The following is a 19,550-nucleotide window of genomic DNA, read 5'->3' as shown; positions in this document are numbered from 1 at the left end:
ACATTTAACAGGGATGAGAGGTGGGAGGGAAAGGGAGAGAGAAGGGAAATTGCATGGTAATGGAAGGAGACCCTCAGGGTTATACAGTGGAGGGGGTAGAGAGAGGGGAGGGGAGAGGTGGGGAGGGGGGAGGGTGGATGATGGGAAAGGCAGCGGAGCACAACATACACTAGTATGGCAATATATAATTCAATGGATGTGTAACTGATGTGATTCTGCAATCTGTGTATGGGGTGAAGGTGGGAGTTCATAACCCACTTGAATCAAAGTGTGGAATATGATATGTCAAGAAATTTGTAATGTTTTGAACAACCCACAATAAAAAATTAAAAATTAAAAAAAAAGAAAAAATTTAAAAAAAGAAAACATCCAACACTCTTTCTTCTTGTAAGGCTATAAGTCCTGCTTCATTTCTTTTTTGCTTCTTTTATTTTATTATTTTATTTATTTATTTGTGCTTCATACCTTTCTAACACGTTTCTTTATAGGCATTTCTTATTCTTGATTTCCAAATTAGGAGTAGTATAATTAATAACTGAATGTAAACTAAAATTTGTGTGGTAACCATAGACCTTTTTTTTAAAATTTTTATTGTTGGTTAATCAAAACATTACATAGTTCTTGACATATCATATATCACACATTAACCATAGACATTTCTACACTGACATCTTATACTGTGAAGACTTGCTTAATTTCTAAGAAAATTTTGAAGAAATTTGGGTCACTGAAGGGTTTTAATATTTTTTTATTAATGTAATATTGATTCTTTTTTATATAAATTTATTTATTTTATTTATGTATATATGACAGTAGAATGCATTTTTATTTGTTGTACACAACTGCAGCATACCTTTTCATTTCTCTGGTTGTACATGATGTATTGTCACACCATATGTGCAGTCATACATATACCTAGGGTAATAATGTCATGTCCATCTCATTTCACCATCTTTCCGGCTCCCGTACCCACTCCCCTCCTCACCCTCCCCCTTGCCCAATTGAAGTTCCTCAATTTTTTCCATGCCCTCCCATTATGGATCAGCATCCACTTATCGGAGAGAACATTCGTCCTTTGTTTTTTTCTTTTGGCGGGGGGGATTGGCTTATTTTGCTTAGCATGATATTCTCCAACTCCATCCATCTACCTGCAGATGCCATAATTTATTCTTTTAATGCTAAGTAATATTCCATTGTGTACATATACCACAGTTTCTTGATCCATTATCTATTGAAAGGCATCTAGTTTGCTTCTACAGCTTAGCTATTGTAAATTGAGCTGCTATAAACATTAATGTGGCTGTGTTACTATAGTATGCTGATTTTAAGTCCTTTGAGTATAGACTGAGGAGGGGGATGGCTGGGTCAAATGGTGGTTCCATTGCAGGTTTTCTCAGGAATCTCTATACTGTTCTCTAGAGTGGTTGCACCAATGTGCAGTCCCACCAGCAATGTATGAGTGTGCCTTTTCCCCCACATTCTCTCCAGCATTTATTGTTGTTTGTATTCTTGATAGCTGCTATTCTGTCATGAGATAAAATCTTAAAGTAGTTTTGATATGCACTTATCTAAATACTAGAGATGTTGAGCATTTTTTCATATATTTGTTGATGGATTGTTTATCTTATGAAAAGTGTCTGTTCAGCTCTTTAACCCATTTATTGAGTGGGCTGTTTGTTTGTTTGTTTGTTTTTGGTGTTGAACTTTTTGAGTTCTTTATATATCCTGGAGATTAGGGCTCTATCTGATGTGTGTGTGGCAAAAATTTGCTCCCAAGCTGTAGGCGCTCTCTTCACCTCATTGATTGCTTCTATTGCTGAGAAGAAACATTTTAATTTGAATCCATCCCATTTATTAATTCTTGATTTTATTTCTTGTGATTTGGGAGTCTTGTTAAGGAAGTTAGGGCCTAATCTGACATGATAAAGATCTGGGCCTACTTTTTCCTTTATTGGGGTCAGGGTCTATGGTCAAATTCCTAAATTCTTGATTCACCAGGAGTTGAGTTTTGTGCATGGTAAGAGACAGGAGTTTAATTTCGCTTTGCTGCATATGGATTTTCAGTTCTCCCAGCACCATTTCTTGAAGAGGCTATCTTTCCTCCAATGTATGTTTTTGGCCCCTTTGTCTAGTATGAGATGAATGTATTTATGTGGGTTTGTCTCTGTGTCTCCTATTCTATACCATTGGTTTATTTTGGTGACAATACCATGCTATTTTTTTTAGATATAACTTTGTAGTATAGATTATGGTCTGGTATTGTGATGCCTCCTGCCTTTGTCTTCGTGCTAAGGATTGCTTTGGCTATTCTGGTCTCTTATTGTTCTAAATTAATTTCATAGTTGCTTTTTCTATTTTTATAAGGAATGCCATTGGGATTTTAATTGGAATCACATAGAATCCGTGTAGTACTTTGAGTAATATGGCCATTTTGACAATATTAATTTTGCCTATTTGAGAGCATGGGAGATCTTTCCATCTTCTAAGGTCTTCTTCAATTTCTTTCTTTAGTATTCTGTAGTTTTCATTGTAGAGGACTTTCATCTCTTTTGTTAAGTTGATTCCTAAGGTTTTGTTTTGTTTTTGAGGCTATTTTGAATGGGTAGTTTTCCTAATTTCTTTCAGAGGATTCATCATTGATGTATAGGAATGCATTTGATTTATGGGTATTGATTTTATGTCCTGCTACTTTTCTGAATTCGTTTATTAATTCTAGAAGTTTTCTGGTGGAGTTTTTTGGATCCTCTAAGTATGGAATCATTTTGTCAGCAAATAATGATAGTTTGAGTTCTTCTTTTCCTATTAGTATCCCTTTAATTTCTTTAGTCTGTCTAGTTGCTATGGCTAGAGTTTCAAGGGCTATGTTGAATAGAGGTGGTTAAAGAGGGCATCCCTGTCTTGTTCCAGTTTTTAGAGGGAAGGCTTCCAATTTTTCTCCATTTAGAATGATGTGGGCCTTGGGTTTAGCATGGGTAGCTTTTACAATGTTAGGTATGTTCCTAGTATCCCTAGTTTTTCTAGTGTTTTGAACATGAAAGCGTGGTGTATTGGGTCAAATGTTTTCTCTGCATCAATTGATATAATCATGATTCTTATCTTTAAGTCTATTGATGTGATGAATTATATTTATTGATTTCCATTCCAACCTAGCATCCCTGGAATGAACCCCACTTGATCATGGTGCACTATTTTTAAAATATTTTTTGTATATTATTTGCCAGAATTTTATTGAGAATTTTTGCATCAGTGGTCATCAGGAATATTGGTCTAAAATTTTCTTTCCTTGATGTATCTCTGCTTGGTTTTGGTAGCAGGATGATACTAGCTTCATAGAATGAATTTGAAAGGGCTCCCTCCTTTTCTATTTCATGGGATAATTTGAGGAGTATTGGTGTTCATTCTTTTTTGTAGGTCTTTTAGAACAGGTGTGAATCTGTCTTGTTCTAGGCTTTTCTTGGATGGTAGGCTTTTGATGGCATCTTCTATTTCCTTGCTTGAAATTGATCTGTTTTAATTGTGTATGTTGTCTTGACTCAGTTTGGGTTGATTATGTGCTTCTAGAAATTTGTCAGTGTCTTTGAGGTTTTCTATTTTACTGGAGTATAAATTTTCAAATTTGTTTCTAATTATATTCTGTATTTCAGTAGTATCTGTCATGATATTTCCTTTTTCATCATAAATTTTAGTAATTTGAGTTTCCCCTCTCCTTTTCATTAGGGTGGCAAAGAGTTTGTCAATTTTATTTATTTTTTCAAAGAACCATCTTTTTTTGTGTTTGTCAATTTTGGGGATTATTTCTTTTGTTTCAATTTCATTGATTTCTGCCCTAATTTTAATTATTTCCTGTCTTCTACTACTTTTGGTGTTGGTTTGTTTCTCTTTTTCTAGGGCTTTGAGCTGTAATGTCAGGTTGTTTATTTGTTGACTTTTTTCTTCTTTTAATGAATGTACTTGATGCAATAAACTTTCTTCTTAGTACTGCCTTCATAGTGTCCCATAGATTTTGATAAATTGTATCAGAGTCCTCATTTACCTCCAGGAATTTTTTTTTACCTCCTCCCTGATGTCTTCTGTTATCTATGGGTCATGCAATAGCATATTATTTAGTCTTCAAGTGTTGGAGTAGCTTCTATGTATACATCCATGTATGTATAATATGTCAAAATACACTCCATTGTCAGGTATATCTGCAAAGAACAAACTTTTAAAAAAATATGGAGCTTAAAAACCAAAAACAAAATGTGGCCACTAATTTTAGTTTGAGCTGAGCTTTTAAAAACATTCAAATTAAATTACAGCTTTTTAGAATATAAATATCCTATTTTCAGAACAATATGAATGTTTTTACTGTTAGGTTACCTGCCCTTTTTTATTTTTATTTATTTATGCTTTTGTAATAACTCAGAAACCATGAGTTTTACTTAAATAAAAGAGGAGTAACACATTGATGCACAAAATAATTAAGAATTCCAAAGGGTATATACTATTTAAAAATACCCCTAAGACCATTGAAAAATTCAAAAAAGAGCATTTTATGTGAGAAATATGTTTTCAGCTTTATATTTAAAATGGTTTCTTGATCGACACTCTTCAGGTCACGTTTTATTCCATTATTTATTTTGTTTAGTACTTTCTGGCTGGTTCCAGGACTTTTTTTAGGTATGTTCTGGCCTCAGTGGAAAGTAGAGACAGTAATTGGGAAAATGCAAAAGGAAATTAAGATTATTATTTAATAGTGGCTATATATTAACAATAGAAATAAGGAGGCAAAAATTTGGACTTTTGGCTAAAAGAAAGAGAAATTTTTTTAAAAAAAATATATTTTTTAATAGCCAGGTATAATATTTAAACGTCTCTAAAGGAGCTAGTACACAAACTAGTTAAAGGTGTCTGGTTTTAGCCAAAAGACAACTACTTCAAACAAATACATGTTTAAATATGGTATGTCTATAAATATAAAAAGCTAAAAACTCCACACCCTCAGCAAAGAGACAACAGTATAGAATTTTGTTTCTTGATCTGGGTGCGGATTACATTAGCATGTTCACTTTTTCAGATTTCCAATGCTGTATCTTCTGATAGTTTTGCTTTTTTATATATTATTTTTCACTAAGGAGTTTAAAAAATTCTAGAATTCTGAAACTTAGTGCAATACATATTTTTAAAAAACGACATATTTACCTAGTATTGGTGGATTTTGTCTTTTAATTTTACTTCTCTGGATATGTGACTTTAAAGCAGTTTTCATTGTTCTGAGAGAAGAAATAGTGAGAATTCAAACTTCATTGTAGATTCTTCATGTTGTTATTTGCATTCATAAATGATGGAAACAGGAACGTGCTCTGACACTAGTCTTCCCACAACATGCTCCTCTCGCCGATTGATTATAAAAGCAGGGAGGTAAGTCTGCCTGACTTCCATTTGATCCCTTTTGGGAACAGCACAGGCCATCATTTCTGAAAGTCGTCTTCTTGCAGAATGGATAAATGCATTTTCTCTTCCTTGCCACGAGGCAAATGGAAGCTAGCAATTTCTAGTCCCAAAGCAGTGAATACCAAATCAAAAGAGGCTAACTCACTACAGTGACAGCTTCAAAAGGAATTCTTTTTTGAAGATTTTTTTTTCATAGTGCTAGTTTATTTAGCACTGAAACTTGTCTGCTAAGCCAGCTTTCAGCAACCTCCAGGAAAACCTGTGTGTAGCTCATGTCATATATTAACAGTGCCTCTATTTCAGTTATATTTTGCAAAGCAGATATACATTTGATGTGATAACTTTAAGGTGTTAGTGCTTTATGAACAGGGACTATTTTATCTTGAAGTATCTGTCACTGGAGAGTCCTAATACTTTGAGAACATGCTTTCGGGGGTCAGTAAATTCTGCAGGAGAAATTTGGTGACTCGGATTATGTTTTGAAGAAACTCTAATTTTAAAAAATATCTGTAGAATATCCATATTTTAGTTAATTTGCATGATTACCAGTACTGTTAAGTTACTTGGACATGCATTTATAATCAAAGTACTATGAAAAATCCAACAGAGGAGGTGCATCTTAGCTATTCCAAAACTTAGCTACATTCAACATTCCCATGCCACAAATGAGCATAAAACACAGATCTGCTGTTTCCATACTTGAGTTTATTTCCTTCTTGCCTCTCAAGCCTGTGTGCATCTCTCAGCAGCAGGGTTTCAGTTGCACAGAAATAATCATTTTGATATAGCTACACAGATTAACAATATAGAAACGCCTTTTTAGAAACAAAACAAAATACAACATGGGTCAACTGATAGCAGTCTGTGCAAATGCCAAGGAAACTGGCTGTGTTAGATCTATTAAGATCACTCTTCATTTTCCAAAGGGATCTCCAGTCGTTTTTAGTTATATCAAAATTTTCCTGACTTTAGAAATTAATCCCCAAATAATCTCCTGCTATTGATCACCTTGGGAGCCATGATTTTGTCTCAGCAAAACATCATCTGTCCCATTAATTTAATGTTGCTAATTTAGAACAAAGAACCATAAGGTAAAAATCAAGACAGCTTAATAGTTAAGTAGTTATTACACTATCTATGTACATACATTATTACAAAATTATTGATGATGGCTGCATTATCTTTGATTCATTTCCATTTATGTGCTCAAGACAGGAAGAAAGCAGAGAATGAGTCCTTTAAATTATGTTCAGAACACTCTGGGGAGGGAAGATTGAAAGGTGTGATAGAGTTTAGAAGCATTTGCTCCAAGTTTTCTAGAGCAAGTTTCTCTATTAAAGATGTTACTGCTTTGTTTTTTAATACTTATTAATGATTACAGGCAAACCTTTTCAGAACTTCCATAAGAGAAAAAAAATTCGTTATCCAAAACTCTGGTTTTGCATAGTAGGAAATGGGTGTTTTATTCCTTATGTATGCCTTCCTAAAAGTATGGTGAAGTGAAATCCATTCTATGACTGGCTTTCTGAAGGACTTTACTAATTAGTGGGATATAGTCTACAATAATACATTGGTTCCCTCAGGAACAATGGTTGACCTGTTCGTTTATTAAAGCAGGAAACAACCAGGATGAGATGAGCTCATGCAATGTAGAGGGCTATCTCTAGAGGGAAAAAGTAGGAGAGACCAGCAGACTCTAAGAACCTAAGAGGTAATAGGTTATTATCATGCATTATTCCTCATCCTTACTTGACTACTTATCTAAGAATCCAAGCAGGAACTACATGCTATTATTAGAAAAGCAAGCTAAATAGTTTGGGATGAATAACCTCATATCCCATGCATTCACCTCCCATTAAGAGAATTGAACTTCCTCCTTAAGTGGATATCGGTACATACCACTGGCTACTTATTCATTCTTGCTTAATCCCTTCATCTTACCTTCAGGGTTTCTCTCTCTCTCTCTCTCTCTCTCTCTCTCTCTCTCTCTCTCTCTCTCTCTCTCTCGCAGGGATTGAACCAGGGACAGTCAACCACTAAGCCACATCCCCAGCTCTTTTTATATTTAGGATATTTCATAGATAAAATGCCTTAAAACAAAACTTCCTTTATTTGGGAAAAAAGAGAGAAAAAAAGAAAAAATAAAGAAAATACATATTAATCATTAACATTGGAGGATTAAACTTGAGATGCCAGTGTGTCTCCAGTTACCTGAACTACTATAGGCAACACTCTTAATCTCTACACCCTCTTTTTCCTTATCTATAAAGTATAAGAGTAGAACTCCTCCATCTCCAGGGCTCCTTTCACTTCTGAGTTCTATGAGTCAGTATGTTTGATAAAATGTCTTGCTGTGGTTATACATCTCTGCTTCAGCAGGGAACTGTTTCTCAGAAAAGGCAAGCTGAGACCCTTGTGAAGCAGTCATCCAGTTTTCATCTTGCTCAAGATTAGATTCTGATAGAATGCTATTTTCAAGTCTCATCCAGTGTCTGGAGATATTTGTTTCTTTCATCATCAAACTACTTTTTAGAAGTCTTAACACTCAAACACCACTACTGCCGTATTGTCCTATGTAGTGATGTATTTCTAAGGCATCATTATTTTCTGTTATTTTACATTTCTTTTTTAAAAATGTTCTTTTAACTTTTCCATTGTATTCACCATTATAAAATTTCTAGTACATACATATGACACTGTAATGGAATACAAGGACATAATGAAATACCCCTCCCAATGTCACCTGATGCCTGTCTACTGAATGAATTTTCCTCTCTACCTCCGTAACGGATCCTTTTGGCTAAAATTCTATCTTACTGCCAGAAAAAAAAAATGAAAAATTCCCTTAACAAGGATGTCTTTCATTTAATTCTCTGTAAATACAGAACATTATTACCTAACAGCCAATATTCACCAGTGTGCCTTGGGAGAGAGAGTAAGCCTAGAGCCCAATCAGGTGAAGACAGTAATTTACTTTGGAATAAGAAAATTAAAATAAAAATAATTGGAGCTATGTTCAAAGAAGAGCTGTCAAGACTTTTGCATGTTAATAGTTGAACAGTAACTTCAATATCAGCATAAAAATGGTCTCACTCTCTCTTCTGCAAATGCAGGATCCCATTGAACTGACTCTTTCTTTTCCAGAACTCAGAAAGAATCAGTTTGTCTTGAGTCTGATCAAGGGGAACTTTATTGCTAAAAATCATAAAAGAACCTTGAAACCAGACATTGTCAACTTCTTCACAGTCCCAAGGGCCTCTAAATCAAGAATTTCATTTTATCCAGACCATGGCATCTTACTAAAATTTCTTTATTTCATTGACAACCCTGTTCTGCTGTGTTCTGTATCTACTCAGTTTAGAACTTTCTGGAAATATCTGTTTTGCACAGTATCTTTTTTTTCCAAATACACATAACACCAATTGTTTTTAATATGAATTTTTAATTTTTAAAAATTTGTTCTAATTATTTATACATGACAATAGAATGTATTTTAACACATCATACATGAATGGAGTATAACTTCTCATTCTTCTGGTTTTACATGATATAGGATTATACAAGTTGTGTAATCATATATGCATATAGGATAATAATGTTCAATTCATTCTATTATCCTTCCTAGCCCCATACCCTCTCCTCTCTGTTCACTCCCCTCTGTCTAATCTAAAGTATCTCTATTCTTCCCTACCCTCCAGTATGAATTAGCATCCATATATCAGACTAATATATATATTAGTCCTTTGGGATTGGCTTATTTCGGTTAGCTTGATATTCTCAAGCTCCATCCATTTACCAGCAAATGCCATAATTTCATTCTTCTTTAAGGCTGAGGAACATTCCAAAGAAATACAAAATTTCTTTATTCATTCATCTGTTGAAGAGCACCTAGTTTGGTTCCATAGCTTGGTTATTATGAATTGAGCTGTGGTATGGCTGTGTTACTACAGTATGCTGTATTTAAGTCTTTGGGGTATAAACCAGAGAGTGAACAAATTCAATTGTAATTCTGTTTTCAAGCTGTCTTTTTACCTCTTTGCTATCCCCATGTTCTTTTCCCCTTTCTATTCCTGTGTTATAAGTTGGAGAAATTTGTTGTGCTTTAGTTTCTTCCATTTTAAAGATATTCCAGACTTATAAAGAGAAAAATGTATTTCTTAAAAGTAATATATCCATATGCTAAATTTTTGTCAATAGAAGGAGTAACATTTAACATTTACTAAATTTTTCTTAAGCTTCAAATATAGTGCCAAGTTCATAAGTTAACATCTCATTTATAGATTAAAGTTTCTTACTATTATAAATATTGATCACTACAGCTAGGAATTGGGGAACATGCCTGTAATCCCAGAGACTCTGGAGGTTGAGACACAAGGATCCCAAGTTTAAGGCCAGCCTCAGCAACTTGACAAGACCCTGTCTCAAAATTAAAAAAGAAGACTGAGGATGAAATAGCTCAGTGGCAAAGTGCCCCTGTGTTCAATCCCCAGTAATTTTTATATGTGTATATATATGATTTTACACATCTGCCTTAACAAAAACAGATGTATATGCCAAGCCCTGGTTCATGATGTGGAAGACTTTGTCCGTTGTTGGGGACACAGCACCAGCAGATGACATCCCCAAAGAAGAAAACATAGACAAGAAGAGGAAGCTATGAAACAACCCAGCTCCTAGCAGAGAACCTCAGAAAGGAGCTCTGTGAATTTAGGAAATGTATAAGATCCAATGTAGTGTAGAAGCAAATTTTGTGAAGCAGCTGGATTAGGATGAGATGATCCTTCAGGCATCCAAAAATGAAGACCTTGAGAACAAACCTGTGAGCTTGCGAGACTTCTACAGTTTCACAGCAGTAAAATCCAGTCACCCTGAGATAGTCCCCAGGGTGTTTTTGAACTTGAGAAACAACATAAGACAAACATGGCTGTGCTCCTGAGCTCTGCATTGCTGCATCCTGAACCTATAACATGTATTTTATTTATTTACTATCTATTTTATTTATCTACTTCATGGCATTGCATTGTGTTTTGGACATTGTTGATCTGGTGATTTCCCTGGATATGAGTCTGTTTGTTTTCAGTGGTCTGGGCTTGAGAAAGAAATGTGATATAATTTGGACACTGAAAGAAGCCACAGAAAAAGAAGTGGTTATGGAAACACTATGGATGAAGACTGAACAATAGCATGCCTTTTTTTCTTTTTTTTACAAACCATCTAAGTCAATATTAAACACCTTAAAGATTCTTTAAATAAAGAATAAATCAGTGGAATAGGTTTCTTCCTTTTCTGCCTCTAATTCACACAGATTTAGTCCTGTAATTATTTCAGACCATTTTATTTTACTCACTGCTATGCCCATATTTTTTTTAAGGGATGTTATTCAATTTTTCCGGTCTACTGCCCTGGATTAACTTTTCCTTTTACTTCTTCTCCTTTCTTCTCTCTTATTTTCTTTCACTCTAGTCCCAGAATAAGTCTTTCCAACCATCTTGTTCAGCCAGTTCATGGTTTTGGTATTCTGAGTTCATTTTCTGTACATTTCTTAAATATATCAATTCTGATTTCTTTTTAAAAAAATTTATGTGGTAATATATTAGCAGAAGTATCAATACATTTCTTTGTTATAATGAACTCTTTAATTACCATCCATTTTTATGATGATGCATAATCAGAGATAGATTTCATATACAGCCTGGTGAATTCAAATGAATACATTCTTATGAGGTTTCATATCTTGTAGCCTTACAACAGAAGGCTACAAGATATGAAATTACAACAGAAGGTCAAAGTCAGAGTATGTTGCAAATCATCAGTGATATATGCAAAACTAGCTGAAGTTTCTGAGTTCACTAGAGTAAATCCAGGGTAAGGGTTATGAAAATAATAATGCATCACTGTCAGAAGGATCATTTGGAGTTAAAAGGCCATGGTTTTCATGCCAAACACTAAGGCCAAAATATGCTTTTCACCAAAGTTTTTACCTGCTATAAGAGCAGATGTGGTTCCAGTAGCACTCCTTAACCCCAGACCACTTTGTTTGGTGGAGTCTAAGTTGTTCCCACTGGGACTTCTTATTCTGTGTGTATGCAAGAACTGTAAGGCCTTCAGGTCAAACTGTAGAAAGATGTATCAGAAGAGACCAGAATCTTTAGAATAATAAAATTTGATGTTGAAATAGTGAATGTATGAAGATTAATAAACGTTGGCAATGCCTAAAATGTATGTAAATATGCTTTATATGTTTTTACTTTGAGATAACTTTTAAATCTTTGTTAAACTATAATATTGTTATTAAACTATATATATATATATATATATATATATATATATATATATATATATATATATATACATACATACATACATGTTAATTCCTTTTATAAACAGAACAATTTTTTAAAGTCACAGTTAAAATAGTGATTCTACCACCTCAGGGTTCAATAATGATGGATTTCCCAAAGCATTATCCATGATATAAAATAATATCTACCCACACATTCACATGCACCCCACATTTTTAAAAATGCTTTGAAGCAGTGGATAATATTGACCAAATAAATTTGATAGAAGCAAATTTCTTTGGCCATTATGCAGAATCTGTCTAGTATGATTTTAAAGTAAATGTCTTTGCTAACTTTCCTTTTATAGGTTTTAATTTCTGAAGCTTTTTATAAAACAGACAGGGTTTTTACTTTGGATCTATGTATATTCACCAGCCCAATCCCATACAAGATTTACTACTTTCTGTTTGACAAAATTATGTTACTAGAATCGAGCTTTCCTTACAAGTTGTTGTAGTATGCAAGTTTAGAATTTGTTTCTAATTTGTTTTTAATTTTTGTGCTTTAAGAAAAAACTACTCCATGTAGATATTTCTAATAAATAATAATTTCTAATAGGAAGATGCTATGTTTTATTGCTCTTAGTAATAGCTACCTGTCATTATGCTATTAGTAACTTTCCTGCTACTCTTAATTTGGTGGCAGCTTTTAGCCTTAATAAAAATTTTTTTCAATAGTTCTTGAGTTATGTTAGCTTACTTATTAATTTCTTCCATTTAATTTTATACAACTCATGATTTGCCAATTTGCCAAGTTGTATAATAGAATGAGCCAGGCACTGTGATGCTGCCTGTAATTCCTGCAATGCAGGAAGCTGAAGCAGGAGGATCACAAAAGTTCAAGACTAGCCTCAGCAACTTAGGGAGACTCCATCCCAAAATAAAAAAATAAAAAATATTAAGGGCTGGGGATGAAGCTCAGTGGTGGAGCATCCCCAGTCTGAAAAACAAAATCAAAACATGATTCATTTGTTTTATTCAATGCAAAGATATAACAAGAATCCAAAAGATAATTTTCAGTACACATTGAACTTTTTGCTTGTATGTGTGTTGTGAGAGAGTCTAAAATTAATTTAATTTATAATTAAACCTTAAAAATCTGACATTCAGTAATCAGTAAATACTATTTAGGGGCTGGGTACTGAACTATTTGAGCATTTTATATGATCCTGTCACTCATTTCATGATTTCTGTGTACACCACATAAAATCCAGACTCTAAATCCACTCTGTGTGGCCTGTACAACCACCTCAATTCTGTTTTTTACTGTGCTTCTTCCCACAATCACCTCTCCTGTCCCATAAGCATATCCTGTTCTTCTATAGGTCTTTACTGTCCTTTCAACCATGGATGTTCTTCCCCAGGTCTGGTGTCCCCCCCTTCACTGACTGTAGCAGATAAACAGCTGCCCAGAGTCCCATCCTGTTGCATACACTGTGTAACACTTTTTTTATTTGTTTTTTTATTCCTATCTGTCATGAACCATGAGAGCAGGAAACTGGATTATATTGTTTTCCTCTGTATCCAAGTGTACAGCATAGGGTCGGGATTACTCTGGCTGCTCAATAAGTTTAATTAAATAAATGGGTGATTCTTATTTCTCAAAATAACTTTATAATGCAGGTTATTTTTTAATACACATGAAAAAAATGTTTTCTGCAATGAACTAAGCTAATTAAGTAAGCCTCTGGAGTTTGGCCTTCCTCTGGTGTGAAGGAGTGGTATATTCTCTACCATTCTCTTTTGATCAGTGGAGATATTTACATGATTATCCGTAAGGTCATTAGCTAATCATTTTGAAAGCAGTACGGATGAGGCACATTTATTAAATCACCGTAGTACATATAAAAGAGCTTGTTCTAAAAAAATGAATGCTTTTTTTGAAAACTGAAGAAGCTACTCTGTTATCCTTTTTATATTTAAAATCGTGATAAATTTGATTCATTCAATGCAAAGATATAACAAGAATCAAAAATATAATTTTCAGAGCACATTGAAATTTTTTCTTGGATGTTGTTGTGAGGGAGTCTCCCTGGTTTTGTAATAAAAACAAAAATCAGACATTCAGTAATTAGTAAATAGTATTTAGGAGCTGGGTACTAAGCTCCTATTATTATTAACTTCCTCCTTCTTTAAAACTCACTTGAAATTATGGAGAAAAAACTTCCCTGAAATAACTAGGAAGACACTGCCTCCCTGAAATGGACTCAATGTGTTAGAGATTCCTTTGTAAAATGAAAAAGGCAAAAAAAAAAATGTTTGAATAAAAATGCTTATCTTTTATTCACTATTTTAAGATCAAAATTAATATTATACAGAGATTTTTTTGTATTTTATTCTCAAACTATTATACATGATTTGATGTGTTTGTTTCTTTAATTAGCTAAAGTAAATCAAAATACATCTTATTATTTACCTGTTATTATATATTTCTAGATGAAGCTACCTTAGTCTTTCTCATGGAAATGATAACCAAGTGAAAAAAAAAAGCCACTAAAACCCCATTCCACCTGCTGATATTTATTAACACACTTTATTTCTTAGCGTATAGTATAACTCTATCAATCTTGCACACACCCATTGCACACAATAATTATTTGTATAAAAACTCTAAATTTTATATAAACTTTTATAATTACTGAGAGTAAAGTGTGAAGTAGAAAAAATTTAATCACTCTGCAAATACAAGAAATTAATAGTGTATTAATCATGATCTCTGTGGTGGAAGGTCAGCAAGTTCAACAGAATTTAGATGGGTATTTTTCATTCCTACTTTATTTTGCACTTGGGAAACAGAGAGAGAGGATGTGCAAGAAGTTTTTGCAGTTTGACAAAGATAAAGAGGTACTCAGAGGCTTTTGGCTGAACTTAGGATATAAAATGAATTAGGATCAGCTGTTTATTTAAAAGGTAGGGATATGCATGGCCAAAATTACAAGACAAGGTGATTCCTATATATAATTTGAGACATTAAACTAAAAATGGCAAAACAATGCCTTCAGAACCTAAATCATGGGCTACAAAAGTTCTTGAAAAGCACAAAATGCAATTGTTTAGTTTCCCATGGGAAAAAAAAATCTTTTAGTTGACTGGATTTTTTTCTGGGTATTTTAGCAATATAAATAATGCAAAGAGAGTAGCAACAGCCTTCTTCTATCAGCTAGTACATCTGCAGGAAAGCCCATAACTGATGAGTTGATGAGCCAAGAAATACCCAAGACTGCATGAACAGGTAGTTTTGTTGTTTCTGTGGGTGATTAAAGGAATTAAGGAATATGAAAGTATTTTGTAAAATCAGAAAATGTAACATAGTTTTTAGGTTTTATATTTAAACACTTATAATTTATTAGTTTGGCATCCCTTTTTCTGATTTTTGTATTGAAGGTATGTGTTTTGTGTTTTCAGATAACCACAAGGACTGTTCTGGCGTGTCTTTACACCTCACACGTCTGCCGTAAGTCCCTCCTGCTTTTTTTCTTTCTTTTTTTTCTTCATATTTATTCTATTTTGTTGTTGTAGTTCTAATTAGTTATACATGGCAGTAGAATGTTTTTGACACATCATACATAAATGGAGTATAACTTCTTATTCTTCTGGTTGTACATAATGTGGAATTGTACCAGTCCTGTAGTCCTATATGCACATAGGGTAATAATGTCCCATTCATTCTGCTATCCTTCCTACCTTCATGCCCCTCTCCTCCTTTTACTCCCCTCTGTCTAATTTAAAGTACCTCTATTCTTCCTTAGCCACCTGCCCCCACTTTATTGTGAATTAACATTCATATATTAGAGAAAACACTCAGCTTCTGGTTTTTTGAGATTGGCTTATTTCATGTAGCATAACATCCTCCCTCTCCATCAATTTACCTACAAATGTCATGATTTCATTTTTCATGAATGCTGAGTCAACATTCCATTGTGAATATTTACCCTATTGTCTTTATCCATTCATCTGTTGAAGGACACCTAGGTTGGTTCCATAGTTTAGCTATTGTGCATTGAGTTGCTATAAAACATTGATATGGCTGTAATATGCTGATTTTAAGTCTTTTGGGTATAAACCAAAAGTTGGATCGAATACTGGTTCCATTCCACGTCTTCTGAGGAATCTCCATACTGCTTTCCAGATTGGCTGCACCAATTTGCAGTCCCACCAGCAATGTATGAGTGTGCCTTTTTCCCCACATCCTCGCTAACACTTTTTGTTGTTTGTGTTCTTGATAGCTGCCATTCTGACTGGAATGAGATGAAATCTTAGAGTAGTTTTGAATTGCATTTCTCTAATTGCTTGAGACGTTGAACTTTTTTTCATATATTTGTTGATTGATGGTATTTCTTCTGTGAAGTGTCTGTTCAATTCTTTACCCCATTTTCTGATTGGGTTTTTATTGTTGTTGTTTGAGTTCTTTATAATATTCAGTTGATTAATGCTCTATCTAAGGTGAATGTGATAAAGATTTTCTCCTATTCTGTATGTTCTCTCTTCACATTCTTTTTTAAATTTTTTTTATTGTTGGTTGTTCAAAACATTACATAGTTCTTGATATATCATCTTTCACACTTTGCTTGAAGTGGGTTATGAACTCCCATTTTTAGCCCATATACAGATTGCAGAATCACATCAATTACACATCCATTGATTTACATATTGCCATACTAGTGACTGTCGTGTTCTGCTACCTTTCCTATCCTCTACTATCCCCCCTCCCCTCCCCTCCCCTCCCCTCTTCTCTCTCTACCCCCTCTACTGACCTTCATTTCTCCCCTTGTATTATTTTTCCCTTTCCCCTCATTTCCTCTTGTATGTTCTTTTGTATAACCCTGAGGGTCTCCTTCCATTTCCATGCAATTTTCCTTTTCTCTCCCTTTCCCTCCCACCTCTCTTCACATTCTTGATTGTTTCCTTTGCTGTGAAGAAGCTTTTTAGTTTGAATCCATCCCATTTATTGATTCTTGATTTTAATTCTATTGCTTTAGGAGTCTTGTTAAGGATGTCAGTTCCTAAGTGGACATGGTGAAGATTTGAGCCTACTTTTTCTTCTATTTGGTAGAGGATCTCTGTTTTAATGTCTAAGTCTTTGATCCACTTTGAGTTGAGTTTTGTGCAGGGTGAGAAATAGGGGTTTAATTTCATTTTGCTACATGTGGATTTCCAGTTTTCCCAGCAAGATTTGTTGAAGAGGCTATCTTTCTTCCAATGTATGTTTTTGGTGCCTTTGTCTAGTATGAGATAACTGTATTTATATTAATTTATTGCTATGTTTTCTGTTCTGTACCATTGGTCTATGTGTCTGTGTTGGTGCCAAAACCATGCCATTTTTGTTACTATGGCTTTGTTGTATAATTTAAGGTCTGGTATTGTAATGCTTCCTACGTCACTTTTCTTGCTAAGGATTACTTTGGTTATTCTGGGTCTCTTCTTTTTCCAAATGAATTTCATGATTCTTTTTCTATTTCTATAAAGAATGCCATTGGGTTTTTAATGGGGCTTGCCTTAAATCTGTATAATGCTTTTGATAGTATGGCCATTTTGACAATGTTAATTCTGCCTATCCAAGAGCATGGGAGATTTTTCCATCTTCTAAGGTCTTCTTCTATTTTTTCTTTAGTGTTCTGTAGTTTTCATTGTAGAGGTCTTTCACCTCTCTTATTAGGTTGATTCTCACATATTTTATTTATTGATTTTTTTGAGGCTATTGTGAATCGGGTAATTTCTCTTTTGGTGTATTCATCTTTGATGTATAGGAACACATTTGATTTATGGGTGTTAATTTTATATCCTGCTTCTTTGCTGCATTCATTTATTAATTCTAGAAGTTTTCTGGTGAAATGTTTTGGATCTTGTAAGTAGAATCATACTGCCAGAAAATAGTGATAGTCTGAGTTCTTCTTTCCCTATTTGTATCCCATTGATTTCTTTCTTCTCTCTAATTGCTCTGGGTAGAGTTTCAAGGACAATGTTGAATAAAAGTGATGAAAGAGAGCATCCTTTTCTTATTCCATTTCTTACAGGGAATGGTTTTAATTTTTCTCAATTTAGAATGATGTTGGCCTTTGGTTTATCACAGATAGCTTTTATTAATGTTGAGGTATGTTCTTACTCTCTCCCTAGTATTTCTGTTGTTTTGAGCAGAAAATGATTTTTCTGCATCTGTTGAGATTATCGTATGATTCTTGTCTTTAAATCCATTGATGTGATGAATTGGGTTTATTGATTTCTGTGTGTGGAGCCAACTTTGCACCCTCACTTGATCATGGTACACAATCTTTTTAATATGTTTTTGTATGCTATTTGCCAGAATTTTATTGAGAATTTTTGCATCTATGTTCATCAAGAATATTAGTCTGAAGTTTTCTTTCCTTGATGTGTCTTTGTCTGGTTTTGGTATCACAGTGATACAAGCTTCATAGAATGAAGTTAGAAGGGTGCCCTACTTTTCTATTTTATGGAATAATTAGGGGAGTATTGGTGTTAATTCTTCTTTGAAGGTCTTCGTAGGATTTTTAATTTTTTTTCCTATGATTATTATTACATTACAATTCTTAATATACCTTTATATCACAATTTATCATGTCTCTGATTGTATACAAGGTATCGTTGACACCAAATTCACATCTTCATACATGTATTTTGATAATGATGAGAGTCTCCTTCCACCATCCATGCTATTCCTTGGTAGGCTTTTGATGGTGTCTTCTATTTCACTGTTTGAAATTGATGGGTTTTCTTAAATGAGCAATAACCTTAAGATCTTTGCAAACTATTGTGGAAGGCAAATTAACTCAGACTTACTGTTTTAAAGTCAGACTTACTGTTTTAAAGTCATGAGTATTATCTCAGCATCCTGTGAGTCAGGAACATAGGCACAACGTAGCAGGCTCCTCTGTCCAGTGTTGTCCAAAGGGGCTGCAAGCAGAGTCTCTGCTGGGGATTCAGTCATTTCAAGGCTAGACCCGGGAACAGCCACTTCCTAGATAACTCACATGGTTGCTGACAGGATATATTGCTTTGCTGGGTGTTGGCCAAAGGTCTCCCTCATTTTTTTTCCCCATAAGGGCTATAAACAGTGCAGCTCACAATACAACAACTCGCTTCCATCACAGAATGTAAGTAAAAAAGCAAGCAAGGGATTATGTGAAAGATGAAATCCAGAGTTTTTTTGTAACTTAATCTTAAGAGGTGACCATACCATCAGTCTTGCCATATTCTATTTGTTAGAAATATGTTAGTACCTTTATTTGTGCCCACCCTCAACGTGAGGGAGGGAATTAGACAAGGCATGCTCATCTCAGCTAGGAATCATGACAGCTTTATTAGTCAGGGTTTTCCAAAGAAAACTGAATTAGTAGATGGATAGTGAGGAAGACAAAAAAAAATTTAAGGGATTGGCTCATGCTTTTGTATGGACCTACAAATCCAAAATCTGTAAGGCCAACAGAAAATTTAGGGAAAGGTAGAGGTTGTTGCCTTCTTGGGTCCAAAGAAAGTTTGTAGGCAGAATTTCTTACTTTTCAGGGGATCCCAGTTTTTTTTCTTAAAGCCTTTAACTGATTGTATGAGACCTGCTCAAATTATGGAGAATAAACTGCCTTACATGAAGTCTAATTTCAATGTTAATCATATCTGAAAACACAATAATCCTTCCAAGAAATATCTAAGCTAATGTTTGACCCATCAACCAGATGACATAACTTAACAAAGTTGACACATAAAATGAGTTATAACTGAGACTAGTTAGAGTCTACCTTTAATTGTCCACCTCTTCTAGTTTGTT

The 19,550-nt window shown here is 34.1% G+C and overlaps 1 protein-coding gene across 8 annotated transcripts in view; it reads left to right on the top strand.

Moving 5' to 3' along the window:
- Positions 1–19,550, top strand: part of Pam (peptidylglycine alpha-amidating monooxygenase) — a 310,405-nt gene that overhangs the window by 203,877 nt on the left and 86,978 nt on the right. For all 8 annotated transcript variants that reach the window (XM_046459990.2, XM_046459989.2, XM_046459988.2 and 5 more), the window contains exon 8: positions 15,179–15,227. In XM_046459990.2, the coding sequence (XP_046315946.1) occupies positions 15,179–15,227 (49 nt within the window). The remainder of the gene's footprint in view (positions 1–15,178; positions 15,228–19,550) is intronic.

The sequence above is a fragment of the Marmota monax genome, unplaced genomic scaffold (assembly GCF_021218885.2).
Source record: "Marmota monax isolate L192 unplaced genomic scaffold, Marmota_monax_Labrador192_F-V1.1 WCK01_AAM20220418_F8-fsc00006, whole genome shotgun sequence".
NCBI lineage: Eukaryota > Metazoa > Chordata > Mammalia > Rodentia > Sciuridae > Marmota > Marmota monax.
The sequence above is the reverse complement of the archived record's forward strand: the minus strand, read 5'-3'. Positions and strand labels throughout refer to the sequence as shown.